At 41.4% G+C, this 18,851-nt stretch overlaps 1 protein-coding gene across 3 annotated transcripts in view; it reads left to right on the top strand.

Annotated features, from left to right (window-relative positions):
* ELAVL4 (ELAV like RNA binding protein 4) overlaps positions 1–18,851 on the top strand; it is an 84,839-nt gene that overhangs the window by 34,511 nt on the left and 31,477 nt on the right. For all 3 annotated transcript variants that reach the window (XM_028106863.1, XM_028106864.2, XM_028106865.1), the window contains one exon: positions 1,695–1,935. In XM_028106863.1, the coding sequence (XP_027962664.1) occupies positions 1,695–1,935 (241 nt within the window). Of the gene's footprint in view, positions 1–1,694; positions 1,936–18,851 lie in introns of those variants that run through there.

Here is an 18,851-nt window from a genome sequence, read left to right as displayed (position 1 = left end):
GTATATGAAAGTGCTTATCCCCCCAAAATTCTCTCAGCAGCCAAATGGTGGTAATAATGGAAGCTGCTAGTTATCAGATGTCTGCTAAACCTTGATTTCCACGTCTATGAGATGTAGAGAATATTGCCTTCTTGTGAGAACTCAGTGAGAGAAGTCACGTCAGAGGATTGGTAGAGTGGCTTTAATAAATATCAATGATGGTGAATTACATTCCCACCACTATTCAGGTGTTTTCTATACCTCATGTCACCACCTTGCAAGGCAGGTGGCATTGTTCCCATTTTTCAAATAAGAAAAATTAAGGCTTCTAGAGTTTCTTTCCGTTCCCCAAGGTCACACAGCTGGTGAATGGCAGAGCATGATTCCATTTCCAAAGAATTGATCAAGGTCAGAGGCGATGGAAGTCCTATCATGAAGGACGAGTAAGAGATGGTGATGGGATAGAGCAGAAAAGTGGGCTCCATCTGGGGCCAGGAAACCTGGGTGCAGGCCCAGACTCTGTTCCAGTTTCCCATTGATGACAGAATTCACTGGATGTTTCTGGAATTCATCTCAAACATGAGAGTTTTGAACTAGATTTTATTTCCTTAAGTGCCTTCTGGCTCTGCAGTTTTGTGATTCTCTGTGTTTGTCATGCTACACAGGACCTCTTCATAACCAGGCTCCATGAGCTTACATCCATTTTCCATGTAGAACGTATTCCAGCTTCATCTTCTCAGTACTTTCCCTGAATCCCATCCTGTGAAGAAGGGCTAATTCCTCCCCTACTGTATGCCCACTGTCCTCCTGGGAGCCATTTGCCAGTCTGTGTCCTCAGTAAACTCTAAGCTCCTTGAGGGTAGAGACTGAGATTTATTCATCTCTTTTTTCCCCATGCATGCTGCCCGGAACAATTCACACATTTGTGGAAATCTTTGTTTAATTAACTATTTGAATCCAAATTTAATTTAAATTTAAACTGTTTACTTTTTGAGTATAGTGTGAGAGGATAGCCTCGGGCTGTGCTGGACCTAAGGTAGAGGCCTAGAGAGAGCTCTTCCTTTATGTTTTTTCTTTTATTAGAGGTCCAGGAGAAACAGTCACTGAGCGGCGAGGGAGAAAAACCATTAGATGACTTCGTAGCTCCCCAGCATGTGCTTATGAAATCTGAAGTTTGATCAGTGCTTAAGCATCAGTGAAAATCTAAACCCTTCCCATATGGAACGGCCCCACTTAATTTAATGTCATTTTACTTTGTGAGATAGTTAATAAACAGGTACTGTATTTGATCTTGTGAGCATAACCCTCTATATTTAGTTTTTCAGCTTTAATGGAACTATAATTTTAATCATGATTATTACTTTACATTTTAATTATAATTTGGTGTGGCTTAAGTATACATTTCTGAGAGTGATTGTGTAATGAAAACAGGAATTAGCTTTTCATTAACAAAATAATGGGAGAGTTCTCACTGCATTCTAGTCTGTGTTCAAAATCTATGGGCTGGCCTAAAAATAGCGAGGGGAGTTTAACATTTTGGTGAAAAACATGCTTCTAAATTGGCGGTGTTCACAACCCAGTCTCTTTTGCTCCATCTTGCTTTATCTTGTTCTCTTTCTTTTCAAAACATAAAATAAAACAAAATCTTGAAAAAGACTTTACTTGTGTCTTTAAGATTTCAGGAGGCTTATTTTATTATTTTTATTTTTATTTAGATAATTAGCACCATGGAGCCACAGGTGTCAAATGGCCCGACATCCAATACAAGCAATGGACCCTCCAGCAACAATAGAAACTGTCCTTCTCCCATGCAGACAGGGGCAGCCACAGATGACAGCAAAACCAACCTCATAGTCAACTATTTACCCCAGAACATGACCCAGGAGGAATTCAGGAGTCTCTTTGGGAGCATTGGTGAAATAGAATCCTGCAAACTCGTGAGAGACAAAATTACAGGTATGCTCTTCTTCAATATTCTAGGCTTAGGATTAGCAGCTACCTTGTTCCATTAGATGTACAGACCTTAGCAGAAATGCACACAGACAGTGAATGCATCTGAGTGTCTGCAGTGTGTATCCTGCATTTGAGGATGGCACCCATGTGTGTACTCTACATAAAACCAGATTGCAGATTGGGAGGACTGGGAAGCAGATGAGGATGTTGGAGCTTCCTTGGGCTTTACTTTTGGTGAAATAACCCTTCAGTTGGATCCCCTTTTATTCTCCATCAGCCACCCCTGCCCTTTGTTCTATAGTTCTCCGTTTTGCCCTCTGCCCTCCCTGTACTCCACACTAGTTTTTATCTCTTCCTTTCTTCTCAAGCATTTGGTTTGCGTGTGTCCAGTGTTCTTCCATGTGTCTGAGATAGTGGTTTCAAGGGGGGCCATTGTGGACTTTGGAAGGTGTTCCCAACTGCCCATTGTCCCTGGGGAGAAATAGGCTCTAAGGATAGCATATTCTTCTGGAATAAAACTACGCCGCAGTAGAAAGGAGAAGTTTAATGAGGATCTGCAGTTGAGGTATTTTACTTCATTTCGTTTTATTTTGTTTTTGAAGATACTTTTTGAGAAGCCAGAGATGTTTTACTTGAGAGTAAATCAATACCCAAACAACTTCAACACTTGAAATTTTTAGCTTCTGATTTTTTCCGAATCGACAACCGTTTGTTGAGGACCTAACGTTTGCCAGACACTCTAATTCTCTGGGGTAAAGTTTCCCTGCAATCTTTTTGGAAGTGAGCATATTTCCTCAGAAAACGGCTGGGCTACCTCACGACGGCAAGGCAGCTGCTGGCTGTGCTGCGGCCCTCGGCTCCTGAAATCATGCGTACTCAGCTGAGTATCTGGCATTTTTTCAGGATTGACTTTTGTTTCCCTTTTGCTGGGAAGTTTAAGAGACAAGCAACTGGTCTATATTAGAAAAGGAAACCCTATCATTAAAATAGGAAGATCCATCATCTTGATTTTCAGTAGGGGAATCCAGTGTACCTGTGTGCATGTCACTGTATGTGTTCTCCAGTCCTTCCACCTCACGTGTAAATCTGTCTCCCATATAAATTAAACACTTTGCAAAATCATAAAACTAAAATGACGGTTGAAAATAAAAAGTCAACCCTCCAAACATAATTTCCTCACCTATAAAGTTGGAAAAGAATATTTATCTCAAAGGGCTTACTGGGAGGATGAAATGAGAGCCTGGATATATGTACAGTACTGCCTAGCATAATGCCTAGCATAGTGCCTAGCACCTAGTGGTCTCTCAGTACATGGGAGATGTTATTATTACAGATACAGGTAGTGTGTTACAAGGAGCACGGCTGGACAGAGAAGTTTTATCAAGGTCCCCAAATGGGGCCAGGACTTTGATGATCTTATCTGAGGGCGCTGGATCATCCATCCTTTAACAGAATTGCCTGCACTCTCAGGAAGCCAATGTTTAGATTTCTGAATAATCTTTATATAATAGGATGATAATTCAAACAAAATTAAAACCAGTTAACCATATGATTCTTCCTCCCACTCCTGTATAGAAAATGTATTTTTGGTGGATCCTTACCTTCTAAATAGGGACTCTGCCAGCTATATTAGTGAATATTATTAATCACCTTTTCAAAAGAATTCCCTTAGAACTGTAGTGAGATTTTTGAAAAGTACTGATTCATGGTGTTGTTCCTTGTTTTCTAAAGACACATGTTTAAACAAGCAGATTCCTTTACTGAAAGAATGCTAATTTGGTAGTTCACCGAGTGGATTTGAATAGGAGTGACAGCTTCGAAGACAGCCTTTAATTTGGTATACAAAACCAAAATTGTCAACTTTGGTTTGTTTAGCACCCTCTCCAGCACAAGCAGAGACATACAGTAGCATCTGAGCTTAAAGAAGAAGCTTATGGGTTGAAAGCAGAAATATAATTCAGGCATAAATTTATAATTATGCATTTGTTAAATTTCAGGCAAAAAAAAAATTTTATTTGCAGAGAACTTATGGGAATGAGGCAAAGAAATATAGAGAGACCAGGGATATTTGCCCTCATTTGGTAGCAGTGTTTAATAAAAGTAGAACTTGTGGTTGTAAAGAGCGCTTATTAAATTCTTCATTTACACTACCTAATTAATTCTAGCATTTTAAATTAACAGTGAAACTGGTCCCTGCTGTACCATTCCATAGATGCAGCATATTTCCTCCATCCACCAGTTGTTCAGGTTTAATTGACTACGCTAAAAGTCAGAGAAGGAGGGAGAGATAAGGCTGTGGGGAGGTGGGGAAGGAGTGAGGATCGCTCTAATGGAAGACCCTCTGAGGCCTCCATTTGGCGGTAAGTGATAACACAGGCTGGGAGAGGTGAAGTGTAACACCAGCCCAGTTGAAAGGCTGCTGCTCGTGGTTCAGAAGTCAGGGTGAATGACATCATAGGTATTTTTGTTGCCCTGATTTTTAACATCCCAGTCCCCCCTTTTCCTCCAACACCTCCTACAGATCTCAATACATCTCGATCCTGTGAAGTTTACAAGGAGTTCTAAATATCTAGTGGGAGGATTGGGGGGTGGGAAGTGGCGAAGAGATAAGAATTCAAGATTAAGATTTTCCAGCCCAAACCACTCCCTAAGAGAATGGATTCCCTTAGAAGGTTCCGGCTTATCAAATTAAGAGAGACCCTGAGAGGAAGAGAAGGAGAGAGAGACTCCTTGTTGATGGTGTTGCGTGTAGGCTGGGTTCCCTCCTGGCTGTGGGCTGTTGATGAACACTCCATTTGAGAACACATAGAGGGAATTTGGGCATGGACTTAAATGTTTGGTGCTGAGGATATAATTGCTATCATTTATCAAGTACTTACTCTATACTAGGTACTTGCTAAGCACTGAACATATCTTATTTGATTTAACACTGAGAACAGCTTCCATTTTCTTTTTTTTTTTTTAAGATTTTACTTATTTATTTGACAGAGACACAGCGAGAGCAGGAACACAAGCAGGGGGAGTGGGAGAGAGAGAAGCAGGCTTCCTGCGGAGCAGGGAGCCCGATGTGGGGCTCGATCCCAGGACCCTGGGATCATGACCTGAACTGAAGGCAGGCACTTAATGACTGAGCCACCCAAGCATCTCCAAGCCTTCATTTTCTTAGATGAGGACACTGAAACTTTGTGAGGTCAAGTAACTTCTCCCGGCAGCACAGGTATTACCAGGTGGTGGAGCTGGGGTTCACCCCAGATTGCAAAAGCATGATCTTATGGGGAAGTACGGGCAGGGCACCCCTGCCGGTGTTGAGTGAAGACCCCTGCCTAACCCTCACCCCATAACCCAATGAAACATTGTGAGCGTCTCCGTAGCAGTTGCCGGCCACCCTCTGGAGAGTCTACCTAATGCACCACGGCTTTCAACTAGACTCCTGTGTATAACACGAAGCAATGATAACAATATTTATCATCCTCTGGGGATACAACTCAGCCTTCAGAGTAGAACCAAATTTACTGAAAGTGCCAGGTTTAAGATTCTGTTACAGTGCTTTTGGACATCTCTGTTACTTATCTTCTCAGAGATATTAGATTTTCTTTTTCCAGTTGGGAAAGGACACTTAACAGGATAATCTAGGTACCAGGGAGAGAAAACATGTCTCCCAAGTTGCTTTTGTGTGCAGCCGTGGACACGTGATGGCCCTGGAAGCCATGTTCTTCCTTTTTCTCCTGCATCCACCTGCAGGTCCTGCTTCTGGAGAGAGAGGGAAGTGGTATGTGGCCCGCGAGCTTTTGTGCAACCTAGAAACTCAGGCAAGAAAATATCAAACCCCTGGTAGAAATTCTGTTATTCCCACGAACTGCAGAGAATTGAATTAATTTCTAATTTTTAATTTTGTTGCCTTTTTGTTTTTTCAGGCTTTGAGATTGCATTACAGATGCTCAGTATTTTAGGGGAGGAAACATGGCTTAGGCAGAATACCGTTAGGCGGCTCAGGGAATGTCTTAAAGCCAGCAGAGCTGGAATGCTAAATTACGTTTTAATAATTGTCTGTCTTGTCATCACCCCTCTCTAAAAGGAATAGAGAAAGGAGGAAAAAAATAACCAAAAAAAAAAATCCCCAGAAATAAATCAGTGTACAACAACAGTTTGATCTGCCTATCTAGATTGTGTGATTATTTGCATTGTAGCGATCAAGAAGAATTATATTTTTACTTGATGTTACTCTTCATGTGCCCATGCAGTATAATTTTTTTATCCATTTCAGGCAGGTAAGAGCTCTGAAGGGAGGGTTTTAAGGACAGAGTGGTCCAAACTGAACGTTATCTATGATAAAGCTGAATATATGGAGTGACCCAGGTATGGAGCAGACTGTAAGGACTATAGATGGTTGATAAAGGGTGAGGTCTGTGTTAGCTGGAGCTGCTGGGAGAGGTTTGAAAGATAGGGTTAGGATTTAGGTAGAGGGAAGGAAAGCAAAAGTATAGAGCTAAAATTCCAGTCTAAGAACAAAAGACTTTTTTATTCTTTCGTGTTTTGGACACAGGAAGTAGAGCTGGGACATGCCTCTTTGGCAACAGCGATCTAAGATGAAGCAACATTGCCAGATGAAGTTAAACATAGCAAAGAATGAAGCCAGTTAGAGTTGCACCCCAACAGGCAAAGATAGCATTTCCTAAACCTCACCTCTAGCTCATTCTTTCATTTTTATTCTTTCTAACACATGTCTTTGGCTTAATTAATGTTATCATTCAGTGGAAAAGGCAGAACAAGGCAAAAAATACCCTTCAGTACTGTGGACATCAGGGTGAATAATGCTTTGCCACCACTTTTGTATCTGGAATCACATCTCTAATTAAAGGAACGAACTCAGTTTTGATTTGGTGACACTGGGTAACTTCTGTTCTTTCTCGGATTTGTGAAAATGCTACTAATCCCATGTGTCCCTCTCAGTAGATGACATGCAGGACATGGACTATGGCAGTGGGGTGTGGGAGGGTGTGTTAGGGCACCAAGGCCAGGAGGCATTCCATGGAATAGTCTCTTGGGGTGAAGACGGAAAGGAGAGTGAGGGCTGTGGATTGCTTTGGGTTACCTCATATACTTTCAAGGAACTGGACTTATAGGGCACTATGGGAATGTGACTGAATTTTACTTCTGAGGTAACTTTATAAAACAATAAAAAACCCTGAAAAATTCTAAAATATGAAAGTGCTTTTAATTCACTCCTAAAATGTGAATTCAGCCCTAAGGTGAGTTATTGGCATATTTTCTTACATCACTTAGCAAAGACAAAAAAAATAATAGCAGCAGCTTTTGTATGTTTGTGTATGCCTTATGTATATTCTGGGCACTATATTAGATGCTTTGAACATAGTAGCTCATTTAAATAGTAAATTGGGATTTCTTGGAGACTCATAATGATAAACAGTGTTTATTGTGCACTTACTATGTGCTAAGCATTGTGCTGAGATCAGTGGATGGAATTTCATGTAATCCTCAAGACGGTTATTTTACAGATGAAGAAACTTGGATTTAGGAATGATTGAGTAATTAGTCCAAGGTGACTTAGCTTCCAAGTAGGGGAGCTGGGACTTGAACCCAGGACTGTCTGACTAATTGTGAGTTGTCTACTTTATAGTTTATCTTTGGCAGTTTCTCTAAAAATACTCAACTGACTTCTCCCCTTTACAAACCAACTCAGCTTTTGTTAGCTAGGGAATGAAAACTTTTAGTTGAGGGAAAACAGAATTAGAGTTCAAAATCTTTTGTTTTGATAAAGAGTATACAATGCATTAAAAAAATAATAAGTACCAGTGGTTTTTTAATTAAGCAGGTCACTGCTTACCTGAATGAGGAAGAACAGACTTAGAGTGGTTTTTAACTTCAGATTTTGTTTCTTCACAAAATACTCTTCACTGTGTTCGCCTTTTCTTTGTTTTGCAAGCACTGTATTAAAATGGATGCTACCTTAAAATTAAGCATAGTTAAAACCCAGCCTCAGTTATGCATAATCCAAGAAAATCCCAAGATAGTGATTAGTAAATGAACTTTTCTACATGCACATCAGAGGGATATCCATTAGTGATGGGAAGGGTAGAGGAAATAGTAGCATTTATCAGCACATTTTGTTGCTGACTTTAAAAATGTGCTTGGTACGGTGCAATGTGTCTCTTGATTTCAGAGGAAAATCGGGCAGATTTGCATCTGTCATTTTATTTATCACCTCCCTGCAGTCATCTTATATATATTCCACAAAGAAGAATGAAAGAATTCTGATTCGTTGACTTGGGGAAGGAAATGAATTATTGTTGGGGTGAATGGAAAATACTTAGTTATGGAGAAGTTTTGGCAGCCTAGTGGGGTTACACAGTGGGAGAATAGGGGTCTCCCTTGTTAAGGGGAACTTGGAAAATGTCAGAATGTTAAGCGCAGACAGTAAACTATGTAATTATTGTGCCTCTTACACACCCGTCAGGGGCAATCAGAGACCTCCCATCCTTTCTAATTAGTATAAGTTGGCAACTGAGTGGAGCTGTGAGGTTTAGAATTTGTACAGCTACATTCTGCTTCTTTCGACATAATTCTTTTCCCAGGATGGCAGTAGTCAGGATTACAGACCAGGTATGGTTTCCTTTTGCCCGCTGGCTCTCTGCCTTCATCTTCCCTTCCATATCGGATGGTTCTGCCCTGCTTCCAAACTCAGATAACCGTAGGAAAGTATTCTCACATCCCAGGAGAGATGTCTCAAAGGATTTTTACCTAGGATTTGAATCAGGCCTGGGTATTTTAAGGATTTTCTATTTCTGTACTTTAGCTGACTGTTTGGTTCGTAGGACCAATTCCCCGTTCACCCAGCCTCCCATCCTTCCCCCAGTACATACATACCCACACCCCACACACACTCCCTCCTTCAATCCCTCCCCGCTTCTCTGTGTGACCTGGTTGATTGAGACTAGGAACCAAGGAAGAAGGTAATGTCAAGCTGAAATTTCCACACATTATCTAAAAAATGTAATTCATCAGCTTCAGGGTAGGAGGAAAGTGCTTTCTGAAATGTGTTAATGGGAAATTCATTTTTTTTCTTGTCTTCTGGGAGGTGTGGCAGGGTGATTTCTCTTTTCAGTCTGCCTCCCCCACCCCATTCCACATCTCCCTTACTGCTCTTAACTGATGAACTCTGTATCTGTCTTTATTCCTTGTAAGAACTAAAGATCTTTAAGTTGCCTTTTTATTTTTTCTACAGTCACCAAATTGAGCTTTGATGGGAGAAGATATTTCTAGTTTGGAGAGAAGATAAAATTCAGATAGAGACCATATATTTGTATAAGGCTTTTACATTTGTAAAACATTTTCAGTCAGCCAACAGTATTTATTTAGTGTCTGTGCTCTCAGACCAAATAAATGTTATTCCCTTTCCCTCTCTTCTCTTAAATTCTGTATCAGGGTCGGTGAGGAAGCCAGAGAGGATAAAACATAGTTTGTGCCCACATGTGGCTGCTAGCAGGGCAGTGATGGGGGAAGCCAGGACAAATCTCAGAGCCCTGCAACAACCTGCAGGTCTGGAGGGGGCTGGGATGCACATCACTACACATCTACCTTTGCTGTCTTGTTGAAGGTTTTGTTTTGTTTTGTTTTTCACCAAGGTACAAACTCACCCTTCCTGACCCTGACTATTAATTTCATTAGCACAGAAAGACTCATAACAATACAGTGAAGTTGGTGTTTTGATGGAATGCCTGCTATGTGTCAGCTACAAGGTTAGGCATATTATTCTATATTATCTCATTGAAGCTTTATGTCAGTTATGTATGATCAGTGGTATTATCCCCATTTTATAGACAAGGAAGCCATGACTTAGAAGCAGTTAGCTGGAGAGTGGGGTTAGCTGCCTGACTGCAAAGTCTACGGTCTTTCTGTTACCTTATCACTCTGCCTCTGCTGAATGAATATGAAGACATCAGCTATAGGTGTTCAGAGGAGAAACAGAGGACGGTGGGCTGGGGATCTTGGAACAAGTGTCAAATAGGAGTGAACCTTGATCTCGGTAGAAAGCAGGTTGTGGGAGACCCGTCCATGAAGAGGAAGCAGCTGAGACAAGTTTCAGAGACCACTTCAAGGGATAGTGAATGGAACAGCCAGGACTATTCTGTGGGTAAATGTTAGTGCCCCCTTTGTGTTGATGAAATAAATGAAGCTCAGAAAGGTTAAGTAAGTTATCCAAGGTCACAGCTAATAAGCGGTGGGGCTGAGATTTGAACCCAAGTTTGTCAGACTCCAAAGTCTGTGTTTTTCTACTTTTCTAATAAATAACCCGACCTAACACAGAAGGAGGTGGACAATTTGCAGACTCCCCGTGGTGTCTATGATTTGAGAATCATTGTTTATCCTGCTCAGATCAGGTACATGTTCTCTCAGTGACTCTCTTTCCACCTCCTTCAGTTTCTTGCTGACTTCTAAGTTTGGCTTTCTGCTTGGCCCTTGTTTTATAGTTGGATGTCTGGTGATCTGCGAGGTCCCATTACCATTAAGTGGATACAGCTAGTTAGGGTAATTACTCTAATTCCTAAAGCTGCTAATGGAATTTCTCATCACAAACATCTTGGATCAGATTAAATCATTTTATTGGTGGTATGGAATAAAATGTATACTTAATAATCCCCAATATTTGCCATTTGTGTTTGTTTTCAAAGGTTTTTTACTTTTAGTTCCTTATCTGACCCTTTTGAAATAGCCAATATGGACAATGTCTATACTCACTTTACAAATGAGGCCAGTGCAGCCCAGGGAAGACTTGAATCAAGAGCACTTGGCTTCTTATTTTCCTTGCTCTTTCTTCTTCTCTTTTTTCTTTTCTTTGCTTGTTGCCTGTCCTGTCTCCTCTTTTTGCCTTTTTATTTACTTACATGCCATTTGATTGAAAAAGGATTTCAATTGGCTTTATAAGATAATATGGAAAAGAGCTAGAATTAAAATAGCTATGGATTTTTTTAAAAAGCAAGGTAGAGCGAAATGTGTGTAGAATGAATGGTAAAAGGAGAACCAGAAGGAAAATTAAATTAAATGTGGCTAGGGGACTTTTCCGAGAAGTAAAACACCACCTAGCCCAAGTTTTCTTTACATCAAGGAAAAATAGATGGTGACAACCTTGATCCCATTGTCAAGTGGTAAGCAGGATCACAGCCCTGCCCCCTGTCCCCCACACCCACATGAGCCCACAGACTTCTGTGGAGACCCTTGCCAGCTATATATACTACAGAGAGGGATATGAAGCCTGAAATCACATACATAGAGTTTTCCCTTCCTCATCTTTCTGCTTGAACCCATGTTGGATTGAGTGACATGTTTTTTTTCTGGCAAGGGCAGGCAGTGACAGAGAGAAGCTGCCTGAGTGGAGTACCAGTTTTTGTAAATAATGTGCCAAAGCGGGTGTTCTGAATTGGGCTTCCGTTCTTGCTGCCGTGAACTGAGGTATTACCAGCTTCTGGCTTTCTTCAGTCTTGCCTGTCGTGTCAAACCCTGAGGCTGGACACATAGGCACTTCAGTCCTCTGCTTCCATCTCCCTGGTAAGTGTTCCTACAGTGAGTTCTGGCAGGTTCCCCATTGCCCCGGACTCTGAGCTGGGCAGCAAACAGGAAAATCAGATGTTACTCTCACTTCCCGGTCCTGATCCCACAAACTGGAACTAGTCCTCAGACACCTTTCCTCTTCCCAGTGCCCCTTGCGAGTCAGGGGAGCCTTCCCAATGAGACAGACCACACTCTAACTAAAAGAAAGCGAGCACTACCCCAGTGCACCACACTCCCCAACATACACGTGCACACACACACACACACACACACCCCAAATGCTTCCTTGTGAGAAATACCAGACACAGTTGTGAGACAAACATCAGTGAAAGTCCTGCACCATCCCCCAGGCCCCCTCACGTGCACGCTGAATAGGTATGTGCCTGGCCTGGCGTTCATCCTTCTGTCTCTATGGACCTCCATTTTCTCGGCACACAGTAAGAAGACAGATCCTTACCTTACCTTCTTTGCTTGGTACTTGGCGTTCAAACCAGCTGACACAGGTGGAGGCACTCGTAAACCGAAGCAGCCTATAAATGGGAAGGGCCCCTTGGGTCTCACGAGTCCTTCCCTCTTCTCACCAAGTGTCCTGCCCCTGGGCCAACAGATGGAGAAAGAGAGAGGGAAGGAAAAGTAGATATCTATCTGTTCCAGGCTCAGTCCTCAGTTATGTGATTCCAAGGAGGAAGTAGGAGATGCTGTATGAGATGGCAGAAGAGTGGAATGGGACCTCACATTTATTAAGCACCGCTGGATGCCAGTTGCTTTATGTTTGTTAGCTCATTTAATCCTGACCACAACCCTGAGAGGTAATAGCAGCCTCGATCTTTAGATGAGGAAACCAAAGCTCATGTTGTTTGAAGTGACTGACCACACTGTCTGTGTATCCATGTGTGTCTGGCCACATGCTGCTGCCAGTGGGAGCAAGAGACCTCCACGGAGAGGGCTCCTCGCATTCTTGCTGTTTCATCCTGAGTCTGGCATGCGGCTGTGTAGGGTGTCTTCCAGCAAACCTCAGAAATAGCTGCAGTAATAACGAACAGCAGTTTTAGTGGTTCTGGAAGACTGTAAATGAAAGCCTTTAGTTCAATATTTGAAAATGCGTGGCTGATTTCTAAGATTGTTTTTAAAATCAAGCCACCTTTATGAGTGTCAACATGATAAAATGGAAGGATCCACCCAGTTCTCATTCTAGCTATGGGACTTTCAGTGGGTCAAACCACTCTGTGCACATAAAATGGAGATAATGACACTGGCTCTTTCCACCTTACTGTGTCAACATGAGATGAGCTGCTAATGTGTTGGTAAGTCTTTAAAGTGCTATACCAATTCAGGCTATTGCTATGGTCACCTAGAAGATAGGACATTGTAAGCAGGGGACTTATGAGGGTAAAGCAAATACTATACCCCTTATGATAAGCTAGTTTTGCTTTCTAGTCTGCTTTCCAGATGTTTTGTTCAGTTATCTACGTGCATCTCAACAAAAGCTGATTAACTCTCTCAGACATCAGTGTCTAACTATTATTAATGCTCAAGCTGATCAAATTACAATGCCACAGATCCTACTTGTGCTGTTAATATTAGATTTTGGATTCCGGTCTATAATGAATGATTTTTCCTCCATGCATTGGAAAAATTGGTTAGCAGGGTTCATAAGAAAGTTTAATTAGCAGGCTGTTTGTGAAAATAGTGGTAGTGAGTCATCATTCAGAATGAACTAACATTTCTCAGCGCTGAATTCGTTCTGTTCCTTGAGCAGCTACATAGGATCCTCGTGTTTGGGAAGCTGGTGTCTACATGCTGCCCACTTGAACTGCCCGTGTAATAAACTAACAACAAAAACAGCACATTTTAAATCCCAGAGAGTAAGAGGAAGTGTAGGGTATTTGTGTATTTGTGTGTGTGTCTGTGTCTTCCCAGGGAATATCATGCATCTACTATAATCTGGAACTGTGTTAGGCAGGATAGCCCGGTAATGAAGAGCTAGGTTGCTTGAGTTAGCATACCAGCCTTACTAGTTACTCGCTGTGTAAAGGGAAATTCTTACCCTCTCTGTGTCTCAGTTTTCTCATTTGTAAAATAGGGATATTGATAGGATTACTGTGAGCATCAATATGTACAAAACACTCAGAACAGCACCTGGTGTATAGTAGTATAATTCTTACAGCAGTTCTGTGAGGTGTAATAATAATTAGCCCTATTTTACAGGTGAGGAAACAGGCTCAGAAAACTTATGTAACTTGTCCAAGGTCACACAACTCTTTTTTTTTAAGATTTTATGTATTTGAGAGATAGAGAGCGTGTGCACAAGCAGGGAGAGGGGCAGAGGAAGAGGGAGAAGCAGGCTCCCTACTGAGCAGGGAACCTGATGTGGGGCTCGATCCCCATGACCTGAGCTGAAGGCAGCTGCTTAACCGACTGAGCCACTCAGGCGCCCCCAAGGTCACACAACTTCTAAGTGTCAGAGCAAGACTGAACCCATGTTTGTCTCTTTTTTCATCTGCAGTACTGTATTGGCTCCCAGGGTCATGTGCTTAGTTAGTTAAGCATAGATAATGTGCAGGTGTGCACCCGTATGTGTGCTCCTGCTTGGGGGTCCATTAGCCACATACAGTTATGTTTTGTTTTTTCCTTGGGTCTTTGGTTCTCTGCATGAAACTCCTTGAATGATTGCATGCTGACCACTGACACATCGTGAGCTAGGAATCAGACCTGTATGACTTGTACCAACATGAAAATACATCTTCAAATGTCTGACCCCCTCCCCACTATGCATCTCTGTTTTATGTCTAGATTACCCCAGACACAAGTCTGTGTGATGTCTTCTAAGAAACAGAATCATAGGCTGTTACAGCGAAAAGAGACCTTAGAAATGCTCTCTGGCTTGATTTCCTTTTTTCTGTGGGCCCCTCTAGTATCTCAGGAACTATAGCTCAGAGCACAGGCCCAGAACCTGCAGCTCAGGGTAATTATATCCTGAGACAGTATTCAGTCCTGTTTCAAAGAGTAACGGTCATTTGGGAATCTCATCTAAAAGTCTTCCCAGAGATGTTTAATGGGTAATATGTTTTTTGAAAAAGAGGTTTTGTGACCAAATGAGTTTGGGGAAACTGAAGTGAACCAAGTTAAAACGGGGTTTCTTTTTATCACTACTTCTTGAGTCTGTACTAATGTGCATTATAAATCTTAAAAGGAATGATATAATTCGTAACCTTCCCCTTGGAACCTTTATTCTCCAGCATTTTATGGACTTTTGTTCTAAGCCAGGAGGGAGGGATGGAGTTCCATTAAGGAAAAGTTTGCAGGTAGAAGGAAAGGGGGCAGTTTGGAACAGTTCCTACCTGATGACCTCATTTCTTTTGTTAAGAAAGAGGTGGGGTCCTCTTTTGCACATGGGTGTGCAAGTGGAGGCCTTGGTGTCCTAGAAAAGTCTTATTAGCTCCCAAGAGAAACCAGATATGGTGCCAGATGGGTCCAGTCTCTTCAGCACCAATGCAGCCCCATCACGTTTTAGGCATTTTTGTTGAAAGTCACTGAGTACTGAGCATGTTCTGGGCACGATTTAAATCATGAGTTCTTTTGGTTTTCTGTCGGGGTGACATTTCATTTTCCATTGCCCAAAAGAGCTGAGCCATTGAAGGTGTTTACATATTGTGATTCTCACACACATTCCCAGGCATTCCTTCATTTTCAGCTCTCCCAGATACTTGACTCAGTGTAATGATGCTGCTCACACTGGCACGGTATAGCCATTCCCTGAGAAGCCCTTAGCTTTAAAAAAAAAATCAAAGATGGCTTCCCTCCTTAATTCCTACTCTACGGACCCATTTCTGCATGAGTTCTTTGGTTTTGGTTTTTATTTCTTGATTTTGTCTTATTTCTTATCCGCAAACTGAATGGTAAGGAAAAGGGGAAATGTGCTTTTCTTGTTTCTTTTCTTTTTCATGGATCTGGGGAATTTCTCTTTTAACATTTGTTGGACCCGAACATGGTCATGAGCTTCCTGTCTGGTACTTTACTATCGGTGAACTCCTTGTTGATAGGGATGGGGTACTCATCTCTGCATTTCACACAGCTCTTAGTGGTAAGTCCAAGGCCAGAGAGCCCCAAGCCCATTTCAGAAATGACACGCCGACAAAGATGCTCAAAGTCCTTCTCCAGCTCACATTTGACATCCTGACTTCTCTCTGCACAGACAAGTTATTTATCTCACCTCCTTCATCGAGAGCCATGAATTTTCTTTGGATAGAGACAGTTTTAATAGATTTATATTCAGTTAATATTTATGAAGCATCTACCTCATGCCAGGCCCTCTCACATACTTTATCTCATTTAATCTAAATCTCAACATGGTATCAGGAGCCTCCACACATGCTTTATACAAACAGTGTCTGATGGGAGTTTTGGAAGCCCTTGTCTTTGGTGTTAAACACAGCACTTCCTTTCACCCACAGACATTTCACCCACAGACAGTCTCATTTTGCCTGAAGGCTGATTACAGTGTATGTAACTAGTACTCACCTGATAACTATTACAGTGTATGTAACTAGTACTCACCTGATAACTATTAGTGTATGTAACTAGTACTCACCTGATAACTATTACAGTGTATGTAACTAGTACTCACCTGGTAACTATTACAGTGTATGTAACTAGTACTTACCTGATAACTATTACAGTGTATGTAACTAGTACTCACCTGATAACTTTTTCTACCTCTCCTTCCTTTGTTGCTAGACCATTGTCTAACATCGGCTGCGTTTCTGGAATCACCTGTGGGTGCGCATCTCTTCTGGGGGGGCAAGTCTTGTCTGTCTGACATCCAGACCTTTTTGTTTTATCTGAGAGCAAGCTAACCAAGAATTAAGAATTCTGATTTCTCTGGCTAGCGGGAGTGTGCCAAAATCCTCCTCTTTTTGTTTCAACCCTCGTTAAAAATATGTTTAAATGTTTGACTATTCTTTCCTGTCTGAAAGAATATTCTGCACATAATTTAATTGAATGTTGCTTCGATTAAGAACCTTGCATTGCCCCAGGGTCACCAGTCTGAACACTTCTCTTTGTGTGATAGATGCTGAGAGTGAGGTAGTTGTCACTGATGTTTCTATTATCCCTGGCACATTCCCTCTTTTTCCCTTTCAGCTTTTTTTAAAACTAAGTATTTGATACTCGCTTTTTATCTTATGAATCACCTTTCTTCCCTGAACAGACAGAAGAAAAATAGTGTTTAGATTAGTTTCATTTTGTCATTTAAGGGGTTTATTATTGAAATATAGATTCGAAGATCTATCATTTGGAGCAACTTATTTTATAGGAAAACCAAAAGAGGTTAAAAAAAAAACTCCTTTGAGAATTTGTTGGTTGGCTTTCTTTTTGAAATAATGTAGATTTGTAACTGGTCCTTCCTGCTTTGGGGACTGCTGGAAATCGTTATATACACTCTGTGCATTTCCATATGCCTTACCCCAGTAACAGAGGATTTGTTTCACGTTTACTTGAACAGTTTGGTTGAGATTGTCTCTGAAATCGGGAAACTCTATTAAAAGCCTGCATGGACTTTGGAGCCAGATGGACTTGTGTCTTGGGATCTGAGGCCTCTGGACATTGGTCTTCTTGATTGTAAATGGCAGTGATAATGCCTACTTGTAGGATTGTTTTAGGGAGTAGATGAGATGATAGACATAAAGTACTTAGCTAGAACTTGAATGTTCTCACCAAAAATATAAGTAAATAAATGTACATATATATCAAATCATCACAATGTACACTTTAAATATCTTACAATCTTATTTGTCAATTATACCTCAATAAAGCTGAAAAAAAAAACAACAAAGCACTCAGTATAGTGACTGGCACATGGTAAGCACTCAAAAAAATAACCTTTTTTTTTTTTTTAAGAGAGAGAGTGGGGAGGGGCAGAGGGGGAGAGAGAGAATCTCAAGCAGGCTCCACACCCAGAGCAAAGACAATGCAGGGCTTAGTCTCATGACCCTGAGATCATGACCTCAGCCAAAATCAAGAGTCAGACGCTTAACCACCTGAGCCACTCAGGTGCGCCCAAAAATAACTATTTTTGTTCCTATTTATTCACTTGTTGAATTTGTTAACTCATTCATCCATTCGACATAGATTTATTGAAAGCCTACTATGTGCCGGACATTGGTCATACCAAGATTAATCAGATTCATGTTCCTGCCCTTAAGGGATTTAGGATCCACTAAGAAGTGCATTTAGTTCAGCAAGCTTATATTGAATGCCCACTGTGGGACAAGTGCTTTGCTTATTGCCATCTTGATGCCACATGATGAGTTCTCAGCTTCTGGGGAAATTACATCTACTTAGGAAGCCAGAATGTAACCTCTGGAAATAACCTAGTACTGGTTCAGTGTAATTTTAAATACTTTGGGAATTCAAATTAAGGACGGCTGGGTCCTGTCTTTTTCAATAGTGTTTGTTGTTGGCAGAAAGCAGACACACTCAAAATTTCAGATGCCTAAATGATTCCTGAATCTGTGCCAGAGATCTAGGGAGATGTCATATATACATCTGAGCACAGATTCAACTTGGAAGCAGTACTGACAGTTCAGGTTGATATCAACAATCAGTGGCTTCCTGGAAGTAATGGCTATAAACTGAGGGGCAGGTCTCTCTCCTTGAGGAATGGATGCTCATGCTGTCCCCTTCTGTTGGAATGCCCTTCTCCATCTATTGCCTGGCTAGCTCTTATCAATCTTTTTGAATTCATCTCAGAAAGCCCTCTCTCCTAACTGTCATAACACTGAACCCATAATCTGCTGTCATTATTGATTCATAGGTCTGACTTTCCTACAAGACCATGAACTCCTTGCTTCTTCCTTGGTCCTCAGTTTTAGAATCCATAGAACAGACTTGAAGATGATTGATACTAAAGTCCTTTCCAAGACTCATTCTGTGATGTACTAGATCCAGGCACAACCAAGTTAGAAGGTGGGAATGGGATAGTTTGAGAGTATATATTGGAATTAAATGGAAAGAATGAGGACTTGGAGATAGTACTAGAAAACCCAGCTCTCTCAAAGTCTCAGGCACACTGTGCCATGCATGTCCAGCAGGTGTGTTTAGCATACAAATGAGCACATATTCAAGAAACCAGGGCACAACAAAAAAAAGTGCACAGGCTCTGGAATCAAATGGGTCTGGCTGCTATTCTGTGGCCAAATAACCTTGGGTATGTTATTTCTACTTTCTGGGGCTCAGTTTCCCCTTCTGTAAAACAGGGATAGAAATGCCTATTTCAGAGGTTGTGAAGATTTAAATAATGATGTGCATAAAGTGTTTGGCCCACAGTAGGTGCTTCGTAATTATTCTCTATT

The sequence above is a fragment of the Eumetopias jubatus genome, unplaced genomic scaffold (assembly GCF_037043125.1).
Source record: "Eumetopias jubatus isolate StellerSeaLion01/CBP00866 unplaced genomic scaffold, mEumJub1_p1.0 scaffold_4, whole genome shotgun sequence".
Taxonomy (NCBI): Eukaryota; Metazoa; Chordata; class Mammalia; order Carnivora; family Otariidae; genus Eumetopias; species Eumetopias jubatus.
This window is presented reverse-complemented; position numbering and strand designations above follow the sequence as displayed.